The 20,451-nt window shown below is 45.2% G+C and overlaps 2 protein-coding genes across 2 annotated transcripts; both read right to left on the reverse strand.

The window, feature by feature from the left end:
* Positions 1 to 3,125: 3,125 nt before the first annotated feature.
* LOC148141225 (ferritin, middle subunit-like) lies at positions 3,126 to 8,339 on the reverse strand. Its single transcript, XM_087978101.1, has 4 exons — positions 8,238 to 8,339; positions 4,686 to 4,832; positions 3,920 to 4,045; positions 3,126 to 3,281 (listed from the first exon to the last, which is right to left on the reverse strand). Exons 1-4 carry the CDS (start codon positions 8,337 to 8,339, stop codon positions 3,126 to 3,128), a joined length of 531 nt encoding a protein of 176 aa, XP_087834227.1.
* A 3,754-nt stretch (positions 8,340 to 12,093) lies between these two features.
* Positions 12,094 to 16,991, reverse strand: LOC148141226 (ferritin, middle subunit-like). The gene is made up of 4 exons (XM_087978043.1): positions 16,890 to 16,991; positions 13,700 to 13,846; positions 12,919 to 13,044; positions 12,094 to 12,249 (listed from the first exon to the last, which is right to left on the reverse strand). The coding sequence occupies exons 1-4, from the start codon at positions 16,989 to 16,991 to the stop codon at positions 12,094 to 12,096; spliced, it is 531 nt and encodes a 176-aa protein (XP_087834169.1).
* Positions 16,992 to 20,451: the final 3,460 nt, after the last annotated feature.

Here is a 20,451-nt window from a genome sequence, read left to right on the forward strand (position 1 = left end):
AACTTTTCTGTCTCCATGTTTAGTTATTAATTGTTTCAAGAAGGACCAGTCCCTCAACTCAAGGATGTTTCCAAAGGAAGATTCTGGTTCTGTTTACATTGCATTCTGTAAAATGTGCAGCTCAGAAACTGGACTCTGAGCTCAACATGGTCCATACCCACAGCTATATGGACATGAGGGTGTCTCAACCTAAAGTTGATTGTGTTGAACTGAGCAGCCTCCAGTGGAGTGGTGGGCTGTGAGAGTTTGGGGATTGAAGGTCCCCACTCAATGTTAGGGTATGATCACAGCCTTGACGGATGGATTGGTGGAAGCAAGTTACTTTGACCCAGTATCTGATTCAAATACCAGGTTACAGTCTAGCCATTACTTGTCAGATTGAGTTACAAGTTTGAGTATTATACATGGAACCATGGTCCGAGGTCAACCCTGATAAATATTCATGGCGATGAGAGCAAGTCAGAGGCTGGGAATTCTGTTGCGAATTTCTCAAAGCCTCTCCACCATCTACAAGACCAAAGTTATGAAAAGTGGTGGAATAGTTTCCAATTTTCTGGCTGAATGCAGCCCCAAGAACACTGACGAAGCCCCAGGGAAATCTCTCGCCATCCTGAGTTGGAACAATATCACTGTTTCTGAATCCAAGTCCCGGAAGCCCCCCCTCAGCAGCAGCAGCATTCTGGTCTCTCCCACACCAGGTGGGCTGTAATAACCAGCTCATCACCACCTCCTGAAGGGTAACTGTGGCTGGGCACAAAACGCAGCCTTCTGATTGGCACACTGAAGATTGACCAATAAAAACCACCCTGTGATGGGGTGTGGGAGTGCAACACTAGAGGGGCATAGGCTAAAGGTGAGAGGGGAAAGATTAAAATAGGGACGTGAGGGGCAACCTTTTCAGAGAGAAGGTGCTGTGGACATGGAACGAGCTGCCAGAGGAAGTGGTGGAGGCGGGTACAATTATAACATTTAAAAGACATTTGGACGGATACATGAATGGGAAGGTTTTAGAGGGACATGGGCCAAATGCAGGCAAGGGCAACTGGTACAGTTTTGGAAATCTGGTCGGCATGGACAGGTTGGGCCAAAGGGTCTGCTTCTGTGATGTATGACTCTACTGGTGTGCAACAACATGTTTCTTTAGGATGGTGTGGTGGCTCAGTGGTTCGCACTGCTGCCTCACAGCACCAGGGACCTGGGTTTGATTCCAGCCTCGGGGGAGTGTGTGGGCACATAGAGTGTGCATGCTCTCCTTGTGCCTGTGTGGGTTTCCTATGAGTGCTCCAGTTTCCTCCCACAGTCCAAAGATGTGCAGGATCGGTGAATCGGCCATGGGAAATGCAGGGTTAAGAGGATTGGGTGGGTCTGAACAGGATGCTGCTCAGATAATTGGTGCAGACTCAATGGGCTGAATGGCCTCAGCCTGCACTGTAGAGAGTATGTCGGCCTGACTTGATTGTTTACCATAAAAGGTTTTACGTTGGGGAATAAATATGTTAAGGACCTAAACCCTCCCTGAAGGCTGCTGTGTATGCTCACTACAAAATTCACTCAAACAGTCACCAGGAGAGCCCCCTCCCTAACCCACGATCCCTGAAACCCCCAAAGATGAAGGAGGGGCTGTACAGGAGAGTCAGCATCTCCAGGTTTTCTTTCAGAATGACAGCACTCCCCAACTTGGAGAGAAATCACTGCTCCTTCAACATCACTGGGTCAAATCAAACTGCATCAGGAGAATCCTTCAGCACATGGGAAGCTGGGAGGAAGCTAGGATCAGCTTGGACTGCAAACTGCTGACTTTAGCAGCAAGAGTAAATCAGATGGAAGCATCTAACCTCAGGCATTGCTGTGTTATTCCCAGATCACTGTCATCCTGCTCATTTCAGCTGTAGGTGACGATGAGAGCATGTGTATTAATTCAATGCAGCTCTGGAGAATTTCTTCAGCTGACCCCCAGGAATGTGTGTCTGCAGTGAATTATCCCAGCTCTGGGTGGGCAGGCTTGAGGTGTATTGAAAGTGCAGGAGCAGTGTCAGGAGCGAGTCTTCAGATAGGGAAGTACACGGAAGTGATGGAGATACAGTGGGATAATAGTGCTACTGCTGGGGAAAAACTCCCCCCTGCTGTGGATTAACTCCTAGTTGTGCTAGAATGGGGTATTTAATCAATGTGCTCATCAGGAGCTGCATGTTTGATTCAGACTAGAGAGAAATGAGCCACTCTTTGTACCCCACTGCTAAGGGGTGAATGGGTGAAGATCACAAGGCCCTGTGCTGGTCTGAACCCCAATGGGCTAAGGCTGGGCTCAGAGGAAAAACAGTAGCATTTTAGAATATCCTGGTCATGTTAGAGTCCCATAGGAAGCTATACAAGACAAATTGAGATCATACCATTCTACCATCGGGGTAGAAACCAGAACCAGATGGATCTCACCCAAAAGCCTAGAAGAGAAGGGAACAGATCTGGTCACCCAGCTCATGCAGATTTTGATTCCAAATTGCAGGGCCCTTTCAAAGGAAAGGACGACATTGATGCTGAGGTGAACACTTGATGGGCAAATCTGGAAATGGACTTGGAATCAAAGATGTAGGGCGTCTAGGGAAATGGATGTCTGGGGCTGACCTTTTGACAAGGTATGGAAACCTCCCTGCCCACTGTTTGAACTAATGCCTACAGTTTTAGGCAAAAAAGTATAATTGTTGGACAAAAGAATCATTAAAAAAGGTTTAATACTCCAGAGTGTAAAATACCCAACCTCATGTGGGGCACGATAGCTTGAATTTTAGTTACAAAAACTCCATCTAGTTATTCCTGTCCAGTGGGGTGTGGAGTGTTGGCTGAGGTGTAAGAGTGAAGAGGAGACATTTGGTCCAGTGATGTGAGCCAAATTGCAGGATGATTACTGACATCAAGCCCCCCAAAGATGCAAACAAATTTGAGAGAAGGGTCAGTGGTCCAAATGATGGACAAAAAGCAAGATCAATAGAACATTTTATTCATTTCCATTCAGGTCATTCAGCTATTACATTCTTGCCAACATATTCCTTCTCCCTAGGGAGGAGCCAGATTGTCCAAGTGAAGTCAGTAATGCATTCAGACAAGAGCAGACAGTACCCCACGCCCCACTAACTGCTGTCCTCCAGCGAGAGCCTGTCAAACAGGTACTCTCCCAGCCCATTCTCAGGAGCTCCCAGACGCTTCAGGTTGGTGATGTAGTCCCCAAGTCGCTTGATGATCTCAACCTCCTCATCCAAATAGTGAGTCTCCAGGAAGTCACACAGCTGGAACACAGGAATATTACAACTCATTACATTAGCACAATCCAAGACAATTTAGAATCCTGCTGCAAAACATACTGGGCAGTAATAGCTCTAGACAACTCCAAAATCCAAACTAGAGATTTTGTACTGGCAGATATATTAGCCAGTCAGCTGGCACATCTTGCCATTTAAGTGGAGCCAAGTTGTATTGTGGTGAATGGTGATCATTCCACTGCAACGGTCCTGAGTGAGGATTCAGTGGCCAATGTCACTTCAGCACTCCCACCAGATTATAATCCAATTTCCTCCTTGCTGAGGAGTTGTAATATTGATCATTCCAGATCCACACTGGTGGTTACAATGTTATATCTGGACAAATTAAAAAAGGTCACATCAGGTTCATTCAGAAGCACTGGCTTTCAGAGTGCTGCTTCTTCAGGTGGTCAAAGAATATTATTTTGGAAGCAGGAATTTCGGAATAAGCCTGTTGGACTATAACCTGGTGTTAGTTTGAACGTTGTACACCCCAGTTTGACACTGGCATCACCAAATCACATCTTTGCACGTGTTTATTATTGAATTTCAAACCCACAAAGACCAACCAGTGAGGTGTTGCCCTGAGGGTCAGGCAGTGATGAGACTGAGGAGGTGAAGCTTACATGAGGGTCAGTCTGGGCAGTGGCAAGTTGGTGTAGATCCAGCAAACTCTGGTTCACATTCTTCTCCAGATCCAGGGCAACCTCCATTGCCTGCAGACCGTTACCCCACTCATCCCTCTCTGGCTTCTGAAACATGGAAACAAAGGACAGTTAAGGATCAGAATCCCGAGGGAGGTGAAGTCAGTCATATGTCCACATCAACCCTCCAGTGGGTCCCACACTGACACACCCAACCCTGTAATCCTGTTTAGGGAAAAATGTAGCCTGTGTATCCCTGGAAACTGGGATACTTAGCATGACCAAACTGACTGGCACATCTTTGATCAGTTCCCAGAGGCTGGAATTCGACCTGGGTCCCTGGCACTGAGATACTGCAGTGCCAGTACCATCCTCAAGTCCAGAAGATGATTTGAGGAGGAAGGGGTTTAGTGGGATCTCAGGAAACTTGATAAATATGGAATGCACCACCTGAGGAGTGTGGGGGAGGCAGCTAGTCCAGTGACATTGCAGTAACATCTGGACAAATACTTCAAATGCCAGGGTATAGTGGGTGAAGGACTAAGTGCAGGTAGGTGGGATTAGTGTAGTTTGGTCAGCTAGATATGGTAGCTGAAAGGGCCATTTCTATGCAGTGACTTGGAGATGGAAGAGATCAGATGGGAAGGCAAGCAACTCTTCACTTCCCCCTTCAGGATGAGCAAACCCTGTTACTGATGGATTGAAGCCACATCAGGAGAGCAGCCATTCCCCTCCCCAACATTCCCACCTTCACATCCTGGAGGAGGACTCTGCCTCCACGCTGATTCTGGAATTTCAGCAGCTTCTCTGCATGTTCCTGCTTCTCCTGGGACTGAGCTTTGAAGAACTGGGAGAAATGGTGCAGGGCAACATCATCCCGGTCAAAGTACGACATCTGAAAGAGAACCATTTACATCCCATTAGCACATCACTGGCCCCAATTCTAGTTGGGAGAAGCAGAGACTAATTTAGCCCTCAGACTGCCTGCCTATTCAAGCAGTTATTAATCCTCTGCATTCTCAAATGATTTTAATATACCAGTGTTGTCCAGTGAGCCAGCAGCTGTTAACCCCAGCTTCCTCCTGAGGACACGCAACATCCATGTTTTAATTTGGATTAAACAGCTGGTGAGTTGCTCAGCAGGTCTGGTACAGCATCAGAGGAGAGAAACACTAAATTTGTGTTTCTCCTCATTAACACCATTAGAATTGGAAGATATTAGACATGGACTGAAGCTCTTCAATAAAGGAAACTGGAGTGCAGGATGTATTTGTGGTGGGGTGGGGGTCCAAAGCTAGACAACACAGGGTTACCATGAGGGATGGACATCAATGGACCCAAGCAGCAGCTACTTTGAAAAGGTGGTGTATGGAATGAGCTGCCAAAGGAATAGTGGAGGCTGGTACAATTACCACATTTCAAAGGCACCTGGATGGGTATATGAATGGGAGGTATTTAGAGTGATATGTGCCAAATGGGACTGGATTAATGCAGGATATCTGGCTGGCATGGAAGAGTGGCTTAGAGGGTCTGTTGCTGTGCAGACACAGTCTAAGATGGTAGATTTCAAATATTCTGCATGGAACCGACTGAAGTTATAACCTTTAACAAGGGGAGGGTTCAGTTGGGTGACAAGGAAAGCCACTGGAGTACGAAGCGCAGTCTACTCCAGTCACTATTAACCAGAGGGTAATACCCAGTCACCAGGACATTTTTCTGAATGAAAAAGTAGATACAAAACATATCAGAACATGGACTGTAGGCCATTCAGCCCCTCAAGCCAGCCCTGCCATTCAATGAGAAAGTAACCATGAGGCTGCTGCAAGGAACTGCATTGTTCCTTTGGGGCTAAACTAGAAAAGTGGATGTTGGACACTGCTGGCACTAATTTAGTCAGGGGAGAGAGAGAGAGAGCGCGAGAGCGTTTTGTGCAACTTGTAGATCATTGGGATTGTTTGTACTGCTCCAATCTATGGTACAGACGTGTTCATAATCAGAGTATGGAAGGGAATGAGTGGAATGGAATGAGAGAAAGGGGACCTGGGGTTTGCTGAGGAAAGCCTGTGCGAGGAGCCTTTGAATTGTAAGCAAGCAACTGAGTGATTAGAAAGTGTAACTTGATCAGGGAAAAGTCCAATACAGGGAAAACCTCTTGCGACTCAGATTAACCATTACACCAAGCTGGTGACACCATCCCCAGATAAACTGAAAAGCACTATGCTTGGTTTGACTTGAGCAGTTTAAGCCATTAGATTTACACCCATATTTGACTCATACATTGAACCATCATGCTCACAAGTGAATGTTATGTTAATGCTACTCCTTAAGCAGGATGTTTCATCTTTGGTTTGTGTCCCCCTCAAGATGGGTCATAAAGGCAGAGGTGCTGCCATGTCTGGCAATAGCTTCTTCAAACAATGACAGGGGAGTGGCCAGTTATTCTCCAATCTTGGTTTGTTTTAACAGGCAAAAACTGCTAGTAGCAGAGAAGCTGTTACTCAAACTAGGTTCCATGCTTCAACAGATGTTTCTTACATGAATGCTCTGAAAACTCTCCTGCCAGCCAGAAGCAGAGTTTGTATTTACCATTTGCTAAAGGGGGTGTTTTTGGGCTGTTGTGGGGATGGGAACAGCTTTGTTATGTTGCAATTGAGTCCATGGGGTTCCAAGTAGTTGGATTGTCTTAAATTCCCATTTCCTTTTGTTGGTGCTTCTACCAGAGAATGTAGATAGTTGTTTTTATAAAGCAGAATGGTTTGACCAGCTGCATCACCCCTGGATTATACACTATACAACTGCCTTTCTAATGAGGAAAGGTTAGGGTCTGGGCAACCTTAGTGGTTTTGACAGATCCTTTCCCAACTGTTGGGTCCCAGTCTGGATTATGAAGGGACACAACTCAGGTCAGAGTGAAAGTGAGTGATCCATCCTTATTAAAAACCTAACTGGTTCACCAATGAAAGCTGTTCCCACCTCCATCAAACAGAGCTCTAGGGATTTCATCCTCATCTCATGAGAGAACCTTTAAAACACACAGAGCCCAGAGTGTGATGAATATTCACCACATGTTTGTATGAGTGTACCTACAATATTCAAGCAGACACCATCCAGGATAAAACAGCCCACTCCATTGGTACTGCATTCTCCACCTCCCTTCAATGTCCATGATCTACCAGGTACCCTGCAGCACTCACTAAACACCTTCCCAATAGGACATTCTAACACTTCAGAAGGGCATGGACAAATCATTACTGGAAAAAAGTGGGCCATTTTAATTCTCATACCATCCTGATTTGATGGTCTCCATTTCTTCAATCATTGGGTCAAGTTTCAGACTACACCAGCCACCTTATGGGTACACCAACACTTCAGGTCAACTCTTCCCTTCACCTGGAGGATGAACAACCAGTGGCTACCTGACCACCCACACAAGTGGATAATACGGAAAGCTAAATAGGCCTCAACGGGAGCCTACTTAAGCAGAGGCCAGTCACAGGCTGACATTAAATACCTCTGCTCAGATAAGCCAAGTATCATTGATAAACACTGCCATAACTCCCTTTCACAGTTTCAAAACTAGTAAAATGCTTTTTTGGTATTAGCAGAAAATGCAAGCATACCAGAATGCATTCAAGTAGCAAAACAGCAACTAGTCAATGGATACCTCCATATGGTGGACCTAAATTAGTTTACTTAGTGTGGAAACAGGCCCTTCAGCCCAAGTCCACACTGACCCTCTGAAGAGCAACCCACCCAGACCCATTTTACCTCTTCACCTAAGAGGATTAATTTAGCACAGCCAATTCACCTAACCTGCAGGTCTTTGGACTGTGAGAGAATCCAGAGCACCCAGAGGAAATCCACACAGAAGTGGGGAGAACATGCAAACTCCACAGAGACAATTGTCAGAGGTGGGAATTGAACCCAGGTCTCTGGTACCATGAGGCAGCAGTGCTAACCACTGTGCCATCATGCCACCCACAAAATGGTTAAGCTAGTCCTGTAAAATATCCTGTTTTGACAACCATAGGGAAGTGACAGTTGCTGCCTATGACAGCCATATCAGGGATTAGTATATTAACCAAGGACACTGCACCCCAGAAACATCACTGAACATAAACAGGAACATACATTATTGCACATCAGTATCATACCCCATTGTTGCTGTAGCACCACATTTATCTTGAATCGGGAAATAGGCAAGAGCAACAAGAGCCAGTCTATAAGAGCATCAAGTTAATTAGAAATAAAGAGTTTACTTCACGTAATAGAAGCAATTATAAATAGATACAACAGTCACCAAAGACTGATAGAGATAGGAGGCAGTGAGCTCCAGGTTAATCTGCTTGTTGACAGCAGCTTCGCAATCCTGGTGATAGTTTTGACAAATCTGGGAAGCCATTTTGTGACAAATATTGCACTACTTGCCGACCCAAACTAAGTCACAGTCCAACCACAAACTTAGAATTACCACCAACTCTACCTAAATCACCACAGCCTTTGGACTTTTATTTATACTCCAGGAGCAGACCTCATTTTATAAAGCAGGAAATGACATCATCAGTGATGGCCAATCACTCTTGTTAATCAATCGATCAGCTGCCATGTCCATTCAGCGCAGAATGGGAATTGGATCCAGAAGCCAATTAGAATTGACAACTGGTGGATGATGAAATTGGTGATTGACCTTTGACCTCTTACACAATTGCAAATTCTGTAAATATTTCTACCTGAAAATGAGATTAAAACATACTCTAAAACTTCATTATTGTTCCTGAGCTTGTGTATTAAGACATGCTGAAAACAGATTTGCAGAACTTTGTTAATTTGTTACTCTGAGGGATTTGTCTTCCTACCTTCTGAATGACAGTGTTGGGAGTCCATTGAAAAATGGCTAGATTTTGTTGACATTCAACATTTGCCTATTGATTGACAGTGACAGAAATGAAGTGCTTTTGGGTCATCTAGTGCAGGCAACTGATGTACTTTGTGGATCCTTTCTGAATCTGCTGTGATCTTTTTGACTTTAGGTCTCAGGAAACCCAGTTTACAAACCAAAACGGTAAATGCGCTGAGTGCGTCAGCCATGTAGTAGGCCTCAGGCTTCCATTCCTAAATTGCTGTTAGAAACATACTGCATGATCAACTTTTCTGTCTCCATGATTCTGGTTCTGTTTACATTGCATTCTGTAAAATGTGCAGCTCAGAAACTGGCCTCCGAGCTCAACATGGTCCATACCCACAGCTATATGAACATGAGGGTGTCTCAACCTAAAGTTGATTGTGTTGAACTGAGCAGCCTCCAGTGGAGTGGTGGGCTGTGAGAGTTTGGGGATTGAAGGTCCCCACTCAATGTTAGGGTATGATCACAGCCTTGACGGATAGATTGGTGGAAGCAAGTTACTTTGACCCAGTGTCTGATTCAAATACCAGGTTACAGTCTAGCCATTACTTGTCAGATTGAGTTACAAGTTTGAGTATTATACATGGAACCATGGTCCGAGGTCAACCCTGATAAATATTCATGGCGATGAGAGCAGGTCAGAGGCTGGGAATTCTGTTGTGAATTTCTCAATTCCTGACTTTCCAAACACTGTCCACCATCTACAAGTAAAAGTTGTGGAATATTTTCCAATTTTCTGGCTAAATACAGTCCCAACAACACTGATGAAGCTCCAGGGAAATCTCTCGCCATCCTGAGTTGGAACAATATCACTGTTTCTGAATCCAAGTCCCGGAAGCCCCCCCTCAGCAGCACCAGCAGCAGCAGCATTCTGGTCTCTCCCACACCACGTGGGCTGTAATAACCAGCTCATCACCACCTCCTGAAGGGTAACTGTGGCTGGGCACGAAACGCAGCCTTCTGATTGGCACACTGAAGATTTACCAATAAAAACCACCCTGTGATGGGGTGTGGGAGTGCAATACTAGAGGGGCATAGGCTAAAGGTGAGAGGGGAAAGATTAAAATAGGGACGTGAGGGGCAACCTTTTCAGAGAGAGGGTGCTGTGGACATGGAACAAGCTACCAGAGGAAGTGGTGGAGGCGGGTACAATTATAACATTTAAAAGACATTTGGATGGATACATGAATGGGAAGGTTTTAGAGGGACATGGGCCAAATGCAGGCAAGGGCAACTGGTACAGTTTTGGAAATCTGGTTGGCATGGACAGGTTGGGCCAAAGGGTCTGCTTCTGTGATATATGACTCTATGACTCTACTGGTGTGCAACAGCATGTTTCTTTAGGATGGTGTGGTGGCTCAGTGGTTAGCACTTCTGCGTCGCAGCACCAGGGACCTCAGTTTGATTCCAGCCTTGGGTGAGTGTGTGTGTGTGTGTATATATATATATAGTTGTGCATGCTCTCCTTGTGCCTGTGTGGGTTTCCTAGGAGTGCTCCAGTTTCCTCCCACAGTCGAAAGATGTGCAGAATCGGCCATGGGAAATGCAGGGTTAAGAGGATTGGGTGGGTCTGAACAGGATGCTGTTCAGATAATTGGTGCAGTCTCAATGGGCTGAATGGCCTCAGCCTGCACTGTAACGAGTATGTCGGCCTGACTTGATTGTTTACAATAAAAGGTTTTACGTTGGGGAATAAATATGTTAAGGACCTAAACCCTCCCTGAAGGTTGCAGTGTATGCTCACTACAAAATTCACTCAAACAGTCACCAGGAGAGCCCCCTCCCTAACCCACGATCCCTGAAACCCCAAAGATGAAGGAGCAGCTGTACAGGAGAGTCAGCATCTCCAGGTTTTCTTTCAGAATGACAGCACTCCCCAACTTGGAGAGAAATCACTGCTCCTGCAACATTACTGGGTCAAATCAAACTGCATCAGGAGAATCCTTCAGCACATGGGAAGCTGGGAGGAAGCTAGGATCAGCTTGGACTGCAAACTGCTGACTTTAGTAGCAAGAGTAAATCAGATGGAAGCATCTCACCTCAGGCATTGCTGTGTTATTCCCAGATCACTGTCATCCTGCTCATTTCAGCTGTAGATGATGAGAGCATGTGTATTAGTTCAATGCAGCTCAGGAGAATTTCTTGAGCTGACGCCCAGGAATGTGTGTCTGCAGTGAATTATCCCAGCTCTGGGTGGGCAGGCTTGAGGTTTATTGAAAGTGCTGGAGCAGTGTTAGGAGTGAGTCTACAGATAGGGAGGTATATGAAAGTGAGGGAGAGACAGTGGGAGAACATTGCTACGGCTGGGAAGAACTCCCCCTGCTGTGGATGGACTCCTAGTTGTGCTCGAAGGGGTATTTCATCAAGGTGCTCAGCAGGTGCTGCATGTTTGATTCAGACTATAGAGAAATGAGTCACTCTGTGTACCCCACTGCTAAGGGCTGTAACAACGCAAGGGGTGAAGAGCACAGTCCCCTGTGCTGGTCTGAACCCCAATGGGCTCCTAAGGCTGGGCGCAGGTAAAAGAAAACAGTAGCATTTAGAATATCCTGGTCCTGTTAGAGTTCCATAGGGAGCTATAACCAGTCAAACTGAGACCATATCATTAGCTAGTTCCACCATCTGGGTAGAAACCAGAACCTCATGGACCTCACCCAAAGCCTATAACAAAGATGAACAGATCTGGTCATCCAAATCATGCAGAATTTGATTCCAAATTGTGGAGTCCTTCTAAAGTGAAGGAAGGAATTGATGTGGAGATGAACACTTGATGGACAAATCTGGAAATGAACTTGGAATCAAAGATTTAGGGTGTCTAGGGAAATGGATGTTTGGAGCTGATCTTTTGACAAGGTATGGAAACTTCCCTGCCCTCTGTTTGCCTAATACTGTAGGCATTAGTCCAAAATAAAGTATAGTTCTTGGACAAAAGAATCATTAAAAATGTATTATACTCCAGAATGTGTAACACCCAACCTCATGTGGGGCATGATAGCTTGAATTTTAGTTACAACAACCCCATGTTTTAGTCCAGTGATGTGAGCCAAATTGCAGGATGATTACTGACATCAAGCCCCCCCAACAGATAGGAAACAAATGAGAGAAGGATCAGTGGTGCAAATGATGGACAAAAAGCAAGATCAATTGAACATTTTATTCATTTCCATTCAGGTGGTATGGGGGAAGAAAGCCAGATTGTCCAAGTGAAGTCAGTAATGCATTCAGATAAAAGCAGACAGTACCCCATGCCCCACTAACTGCTGTCCTCCAGTGAGAGCCTGTCAAACAGGTACTCTCCCAGCCCATTCTCAGGAGCTCCCAGACGCTCCAGGTTGGTGATGTAGTCCCCAAGTCGCTTGATGATCTCAACCTCCTCATCCAAATAGTGAGTCTCCAGGAAGTCACACAGCTGGAACACAGGAATATTACAACTCATTACATTAGCACAATCCAAGACAGTTTGGAGAATTCCCACTGCAAAACAGACTGGGCAGTACTAGCTCTAGACAACCCTGAAAAATCCAGAAAACTATAGAGTTTGGACTGGTGAATATATTAGCCTCTCAGCTGGCACATGTTGCTATTTAAGTGGAGCGGAGTTGTATTGTGGTGAATGGTGTCCATTACACTGCAACAGTCCCGAATGAGGATTCAGTGGCCAATGTCACTTCAGCACTCCCACCAGATTACAATCCAAGTTCCTCCTTGACCTTATTGCTGAAGGGTTGTAATATTGATCATTCCAGATGCACACTGGTGGTTACAATGTTACATCTGGACAAAGTTAAAAATCACAACACCAGGTTTTGTCCAACAGGTTTATTCAGAAGCACTGGCTTTCAGAGTGCTGCTTCTTCAGGTGGTCAAAGAGTATAGTTTGGAAGCTCGAGCTTTGAATAAGCCCATTGGACTATAACCTGGTGTTAGTTTTCACTTTATACACCCCAGTTTGACACTGGCATCACCAAATCACATCTCCCCAAATGTTACATTATTGAATTTCAAACCCACAAAGACCAACCAGTGAGGTGTTGCCCTGAGGGTCAGGCAGTGATGAGAATGAGGTGGTGAAGCTTACATGAGGGTCAGTCTGGGCAGTGGCGAGTTGGTGTAGATCCAGCAAACTCTGGTTCACATTCTTCTCCAGATCCAGGGCAACCTGCATTGCCTGCAGACCGTTACCCCACTCATCCCTCTCTGGCTTCTGAAACATGGAAACAAAGGACAGTTAAGAATGCTGACAGTGGGATGAAGCAGGTCATTTAGCCCATTTGTCCACATCAACCCTCCAGAGGGTTGACACTGCCCCAAGCCATTCCTGTAATCTTGTTTAGTGAAAAATGTAACCTGTGTATCCCTGGAAACTGGGCAACCTCATGACCAAACTGACCAGCACATCTTTGTGCCATGTGCAAACTGAGCAGTTCCCAGAGGCTGGAATTGGACCTGGGTCACTGGCACTGAGACAGTGTAGTGCTAAACCTTCCTCAAGTCCAAGGATGATTTGAGGAGGAAGGGTTTTAGTGGGATCTCAGGAAACTTGATAAATATGGAATGCAGCACCTGAGTGTGGGGGAGGCAGCTAGTCCAGTGACATTGCAGCAACATCTGGACAAATACTTCAAATGCCAGGGTATAGTGGGCAAAGGACTAAGTGCAGGTGGGATTAGTGTAGTTTGGTCAGCATAGATATGGTAGACCAAAGGGCCTGTTTCTATGCAGTGAGTGCGAGGTGGAAGAGATCATATGGGAAAGACAAGCAACAGTTCTTCACTTCCCCTTCAGGATGAGCAAACCCTGTTACTGATGGATTGAAGCCACATCAGGAGAGCAGCCATTCCCCTCCCCAACATTCCCACCTTCACATCCTGGAGGAGGACTCTGCCTCCACGCTGATTCTGGAATTTCAGCAGCTTCTCTGCATGTTCCTGCTTCTCCTGGGACTGAGCTTTGAAGAACTGGGAGAAATGGTGCAGGGCAACATCATCCCGGTCAAAGTAAGACATCTGAAAGAGAACCATTTCCATCCCATTAGCACTTCACTGGCCCCAATTCTAGCTGTCAGAAGTAGAGACTAAATTTATCCCTCAATCAGACTGACTATTCAAGCAGTTATTAATCCTCTGCATTCTCAAGTGATTTTAATATATCATGGTTGTCCAGTGAGCCAGCAGCTCTTAACCCCAGCTTCCTCCTGAGGACATGCAACATCCATGTTTTCATTTGGAATAAACAGCTGGAGAGTTGCTCAGCAGGTCTGGTACAGCATCAGAGGAGAGAAACACTAAATTCATGTTTCTGCTCATTAACACCATTAGAATTGTTAGATATTAGACATGGACTGAAACTCTTCAATAAAGGAAGGAGGTATTTAGAGTGAGGTGCCAAATGGGACTAGATGAATGCAGGATATCTGGCCGGCATGGAAGAGTGGCTTCGAGGGTCTGTTTCTGTGCAGACCAGGTCGAGGATGGTAGATTTCAAATATTCTGCATGGAACCGACTGAAATTGTAACCTTTAACAAGGGGAGGGTTCAGTTGGGTGACAAGGAAAGCCACTGGAGTACTAAGTGCCGTCTACTCCAGTCACCATTAACCAGAGGGTAATACCCAGTCACCAGGACATGGAGATACAAAACAGATATCAGAACACGGACTGTAGGCCATTCAGCCCCTCAAGCCAGTCCTGCCATTCAATGAGAAAGTAACCATGAGGCTGCTGCAAGGCACTCCATTCTTCTTTGGGGCTAAAATAAAAAGTTGGATGATGGATACTGCTGGCATTAGTTTAGTCAGGAGAGAGTTTTGTGTAACTTGTAGATCATTGGGATTGTCTGTACCATACATTTGATCAATAGAATGTGTTCATATCAGAGTATGGAAGGGAATGAGTGGAATGGAATGAGAGAAAGGGGACCTGGGGTTTGCTGAGGAAAGCCTGTGCGAGGAGCCTTTGAATTGTAAGCAAGCAACTGAGTGATTAGAAAAATGTAACTTGATCAAGGAAAAGTCCAATACAGGGAAAACCTCATGCGACTCAGATTAAGCATTACATCAGGACAAAGTGAGGATCTGCAGACGATGGAGATCAGGGCTGAAAATGTGTTGCTGAAAAAGCACAGCAGGTCAGGCAGCATCCAGGGAACAGGAGAAGCGACGTTTCAGGCATAAGCCCTTCTATAGCCCTACCTGAAGGAGGGCTTATGTCCGAGACGTCGATTCTCCTGTTCCTTGGATGCTGCTTAACCATTACATCAAGCTAGTGACACCATCTGCAGGTAAACTGCAAGGCACTATGCTTGGTTTGACTTGAGCAGTTCAAACCATTAGATGTACACCCACATTTGACTCATACATTGAACCATCATGCTCACAAGTGAATGTTATGTTAATGCTACTCCTTTAAGCAGCTTGTTTTGTCCTTGGTTTGTGTCCCCTTCAAGATGGGTCATAAAGGCAGAGGTGCTGTCATGTCTGACAATAGCTTCTTCAAACAATGACAGGGGAGTGGCCAGTTATTCTCCAATCTTGGTTTGTTTTAACAGGCAGAAACTGCTCATAGCAGAGACACTGTTACTCTGAAACTAGGTTCCATGCTTCAACAGATGTTTCTTACATGAATGCTCTGAAAACTCTCCTGCCAGCAAGAAGCAGAGTTTGTATTTACCATTTGCTAAAGGGGGCGTTTTTGGGCTGTTGTGGGTATGGGAACAGCTCCTTTGTTATGTTGCAATTGAGTCCATTGGGTTCCAAGTGGTTGGATTGTCTTAAATTCCTGTTTCTTTTTGTTGGTGCTTCTACCAGAGAATGTAGATAGTTGTTTTTATAAAGCAGAATGGTTTGACCAGCTGCATCACCCCTGGATTATACACTATACAACTGCCTTTCTAATGAGGAAAGGTTAGGGTCTGGGCAACCTTAGTGGTTTGAACAGTTCCAGACAGGGCCCCAACAGTTGGGGAAGGATTACAAAGGGGCACAACTCATGTCAGAGTGGAAGTGAGTGATCCATCCTTATTAAAATCTAACTGGTTCATCAATGAAAGCTGTTCCATCTCCATCAGAGCTCAAGGGACTTTGTTCTCATCTCATGAGAGAGAACCTTTAAAACACAGAGCCCAGAGTGTGATGAATATTCACCACATGTCTGGGTGAGTGTACCTGCAACATTCAAGAGAGAGACACCATCCAGGATAAAACAGCCCACTCCATTCTCCACCTCCCTTCAGTGTCCATTATCTACCAGGTATCCTGCAGCACTCACTAAACACCTTCCCAATAGGACATTCTAACACTTCAGAAGGGCATGGACAAATCATTACTGGAAAAGAGTGGGCCATTTTAATTCTCATACCATCCTGATTTGATGGTTTCCATTTCTTCAGTCAGTGTCAAATTTCATACTACTCCAGCCACCTTATGGGTACACCAATACTGCAGCAAATTGACTCTTCCTCCAGGTGAAGGGATGGACAAGTGGCTACCGGACCACCCACACAAGTGGATAATACAGAAAGCTAAATAGGCCTCAACTGGAGCATACTTAAGCAGAGGCCAGTCACAGCCTGATATTAAATACCTCTGCTCAGAGAAGCCAAGTATCATTGATAAACACTGCCATAACTCCCTTTCACAGTATCAAATCTAGTATGATGCTTATTTAGCATTAGCAGAAAATAAACCAAACATACCAGAATACATTAAAGCAGGAGAAAGGCAGCTGGTCAATGCATACCTCTATATGGTTGACCCAAATGGTTTCTAAGCTATTCCTGTAAAATATCCTGTTTTGACAACCCTAGGGAAGTGACAGTCACTGCCTATGACAGCCATATCAGGGAATTGTACACTAACCAAGAACACTTCACCTTGCATACATTATTGCACATCAGTATCATACTCCATTGTTGCTGTAACACCACATTTGTCTTGAAGTGTGAAACAGGTAAGAGCTACAAAAGTCAATCTAGAGGAGCATCAAGTTAATTTGAAGTACAGAAAACTTTACTTCACATAATAGAAGCAATTATAAATAGAGACAACACTCACCAAAGACTGATAGAGATAGGAGGCAGTGAGCTCCAGGTTAATCTGCTTGTTGACAGCAGCTTCACAATCCTGGTGATAGTTTTGACACACCTGGGAAGCCATTTTGTGACAAATATTGCACTACCTGCCGACCCAAGACAAGTCACAGACCAACTACAAACTTAAAATTACCACCAACTCTACCTAAACCACCACAGCCTTTGGACTTTTATTTATATTCCAGGAGCAGATCTCATTTTATTAAGCAGGAAATGACATCATCAGTGATGGCCAATCACTCTTATGAATCAATCGATCAGCTGCCATGTCCATTCAGCGCAGAATGGGAATTGGATCCAGAAGCCAATTAGAATTGACAACTGGTCGATGATGAAATTAGTGATTGACCTCTTACACAAGTGCAAATTCTCTGAGTATATCTACCTGAAAATGAGATTAAAACATACTCTGAAATTTCACTATCGTATTTGAGCTTGTGTATTAAGACATGCTGAAAACAGATTTGCAGAACTTTGTTAGTTTGTTACTCTGAGGGATTTGTCTTCCTACCTTCTGAATGACAGTGTTGGGAGTCCATTGAAAAATGGCTAGATTTTGTTGACATTAAACATTTGCCTATTGATTGACAGTGACAGAAATGAAGTGCTTTTGGGTCATCTAGTGCAGGCAACTGATGTACTTTGTGGATCCATTCTGAATCTGCTGTGATCTCTGTGACCTTAGGTCTCAGGAAGCCCAGTTTACAAACCAAAACGGTAAATGTGCCGAGTGTGTCAGCCATGTAGTAGGCCTCAGGCCTCCATGTTTAAATTGCTGTTAGAAACATATTGCATGATCAACTTTTCAACTCCATGTTGAGTTTTTAATTGTTTCAAGGAGAACGAGCCCTCAACTCAAGGGTGTTTCCAAGTGGAGAGATTCTGATTCTGATCCTGATCCCGTTTACATTGTATTCTGTCGAACGTACAGCTCAGAAACTGGCCTCCCAACTCGATGTGGTCCATACTCACATCTTAATGGACATGAGAGAATCGCAACATAAAGTTGAATGTGTTGAACTGAGCAGCCTCCAGTGGAGTGGTGGGCTGTGAGGGTTTGGGGATTGAAGGTCCCCACTCAATGTTAGGGGATGATCACAGCCTTGACGGATGGATTGGTGGAAGCAAGTTACTTTGACCCAGTATCTGATTCAAATACCAGGTTACAGTCTAGCCATTACTTGTCAGATTGAGTTACAAGTTTGAGTATTATACATGGAACCATGGTCAGAGGTCAACCCTGATAAATATTCATGGCGATGAGAGCAAGTCAGAGGCTGGGAATTCTGTTGCGAATTTCTCAAAGCCTCTCCACCATCTACAAGACCAAAGTTATAAAAAGTGGTGGAATACTTTCCAATTTTCTGGCTGAATGCAGCCCCAAGAACACTGACAAAGCCCCAGGGAAATCTCTCGCCATCCTGAGTTGGAACAATATCACTGTTTCTGAATCCAAGTCCCGGAAGCCCCCCTCAGCAGCAGCAGCAGCAGCAGCATTCTGGTCTCTCACACACCAGGTGGGCTGTAATAACCAGATCAACACCACCTCCTGAAGGGTAACTGTGACTGGGCATGAAATGCAGCCTTCTGATTGGCACACTGAAGATTGACCAATAAAAACCACCCTGTGATGGGGTGTGGGAGTGCAACACTAGAGGGGCATAGGCTAAAGGTGAGAGGGGAAAGATTAAAATAGTGACGTGAGGGGCAACCTTTTCAGAGAGAGGGTGCTGTGGACATGGAACGAGCTGCCAGAGGAAGTGGTGGAGGCGGGTACAATTATAACATTTAAAAGACATTTGGATGGATACATGAATGGGAAGGTTTTAGAGGGACATGGGCCAAATGCAGGCAAGAGCAACTGGTACAGTTTTGGAAATCTGGTCGGCATGGACAGGTTGGGCCAAAGGGTCTGCTTCTGTGATGTATGACTCTACTGGTGTGCAACAGCATGTTTCTTTAGGATGGTGTGGTGGCTCAGTGGTTCACACTGCTGCCTCACAGCACCAGGGACCTGGGTTTGATTCTAGCCTCGGGGGAGTGTGTGGGCACATTGAGTGTGCATGCTCTCCTTGTGCCTGTGTGGGTTTCCTATGAGTGCTCCAGTTTCCTCCCACAGTCCAAAGATGCGCAGGATCGGTGAATCGGCCATGGGAAATGCAGGGTTAAGAGGATTGGGTGGGTCTGAACAGATGCTGTTCAGATAATTGGTGCAGACTCAATGGGCTGAATGGCCTCAGCCTGCACTGTAGAGAGTATGTCGGCATGACTTGATTGTTTACAATAAAAGGTTTTACTTTGGGGAATAAATATGTTAAGGACCTAAACCCTCCCTGAAGGCTGCAGCGTATGCTCACTACAAAATTCATTCAAACTATCACCAGGAGAGCCCCCTCCCCTGCCCACGATCCCTGAAACCCCAAAGATGAAGGAGCGGCTGTACAGGAGAGTCAGCATCTCCAGGTTTTCTTTCAGAATGACAGCACTCCCCAACTTGGAGAGAAATCACTGCTCTGTCAACATCACTGGGTCAAATCAAACTGCATCAGGAGAATCCTTCAGCACATGGGAAGCTGGGAGGAAGCTAGGATCAGCTTGGACTGCAAATTGCTGACTTTAGCAGTGAGTAAATCAGATGGAAGCATCTAACCTCAAGCATTGCTGTGTTATTCCCAGATCACTGTCATCCTGCTCATTTCAGCTGTAGGTGATGATGAGAGCATGTGTATGAATTCAATGCAGCTCAGGAGAATTGCTTCAGCTGAGGCCCAGGAATGTGTGGCTGCAGTGAATCTCAGCTCTGGGTGGGCAGGCTTGAGGTTTATTGAAAGCGCAGGAGCGGTGTTAGGAGTGAGTCTTCAGATAGGGAGGTACATGGATTGACTCCTAGTTGTGCCAGAATGGGTATTTAATCAAGGTGCTCATCAGGTGCTGCATGTTTGATTCAGACTATGGAGAAATGAGCCACTCTGTGTACCCCACTGCTCAGGGCTGTAACAAGGCAAGGGGCAAAGATCACAGGCCCCTGTGCTGGTCTGAACCCCAATGGGCTCCTAAGGCAGGGCTCAGAGGTAAAAGAAAACAGTAGCATTTAGAATATCCTGGTCATGTTAGCTCCCAATGGAACTCTATAACCAGACAAATTGAGATCTTATCATCATTAGCTGGTTCCACCATCTGGGTAGAAACCAGAACCTGAGGGACCTCACCCAAAGCCTATAACAAAGATGAACAGATCTGGTCACCGCCATCATGCAGTTTTTGATTCCAAATTGTGGAGTCCTTCTAAAGTGAAGAAAGACATTGATGTGGAGATGAACACTTGATGGGCAAATCTGGAAGTGAACTTGGAATCAAAGATTTAGGGTGTCTAGAGAAATGAATGTTTGGTCAAGAGGTATGAAACTTCGCTGCCCACTGTTTGCCTAAAACTGTAGGCATTAGTCCAAAAAAAAAGTATAATTCTTGGACAAAAGTATCATTAAAAAGATCTTATACTCCAGATTGTAAGACATCAACCTCAC

This window comes from Chiloscyllium plagiosum, unplaced genomic scaffold (genome assembly GCF_037043375.1).
Source record: "Chiloscyllium plagiosum isolate Xiang-an unplaced genomic scaffold, Cpla_swu_hap1 HiC_scaffold_33, whole genome shotgun sequence".
Taxonomy (NCBI): domain Eukaryota; kingdom Metazoa; phylum Chordata; class Chondrichthyes; order Orectolobiformes; family Hemiscylliidae; genus Chiloscyllium; species Chiloscyllium plagiosum.

Coding starts and splice junctions, on each gene's coding strand:
- LOC148141225 (XM_087978101.1), bottom strand. CDS start 8,339: ATGGCTTCCCAGATTTGTCAAAACTATCACCAGGATTGCGAAGCTGCT. Junction 4,833..8,237: donor CCTATCTCTATCAGTCTTTG/GTGACTGTTGTA, acceptor GTTCTCTTTCAG/ATGTCGTACTTTGACCGGGA. Junction 4,046..4,685: donor TCCTCCTCCAGGATGTGAAG/GTGGGAATGTTG, acceptor TCCATGTTTCAG/AAGCCAGAGAGGGATGAGTG.
- LOC148141226 (XM_087978043.1), bottom strand. CDS start 16,991: ATGGCTTCCCAGGTGTGTCAAAACTATCACCAGGATTGTGAAGCTGCT. Junction 13,045..13,699: donor TCCTCCTCCAGGATGTGAAG/GTGGGAATGTTG, acceptor TCCATGTTTCAG/AAGCCAGAGAGGGATGAGTG. Junction 12,250..12,918: donor CTGCCCAGACTGACCCTCAT/GTAAGCTTCACC, acceptor CCTGTGTTCCAG/CTGTGTGACTTCCTGGAGAC.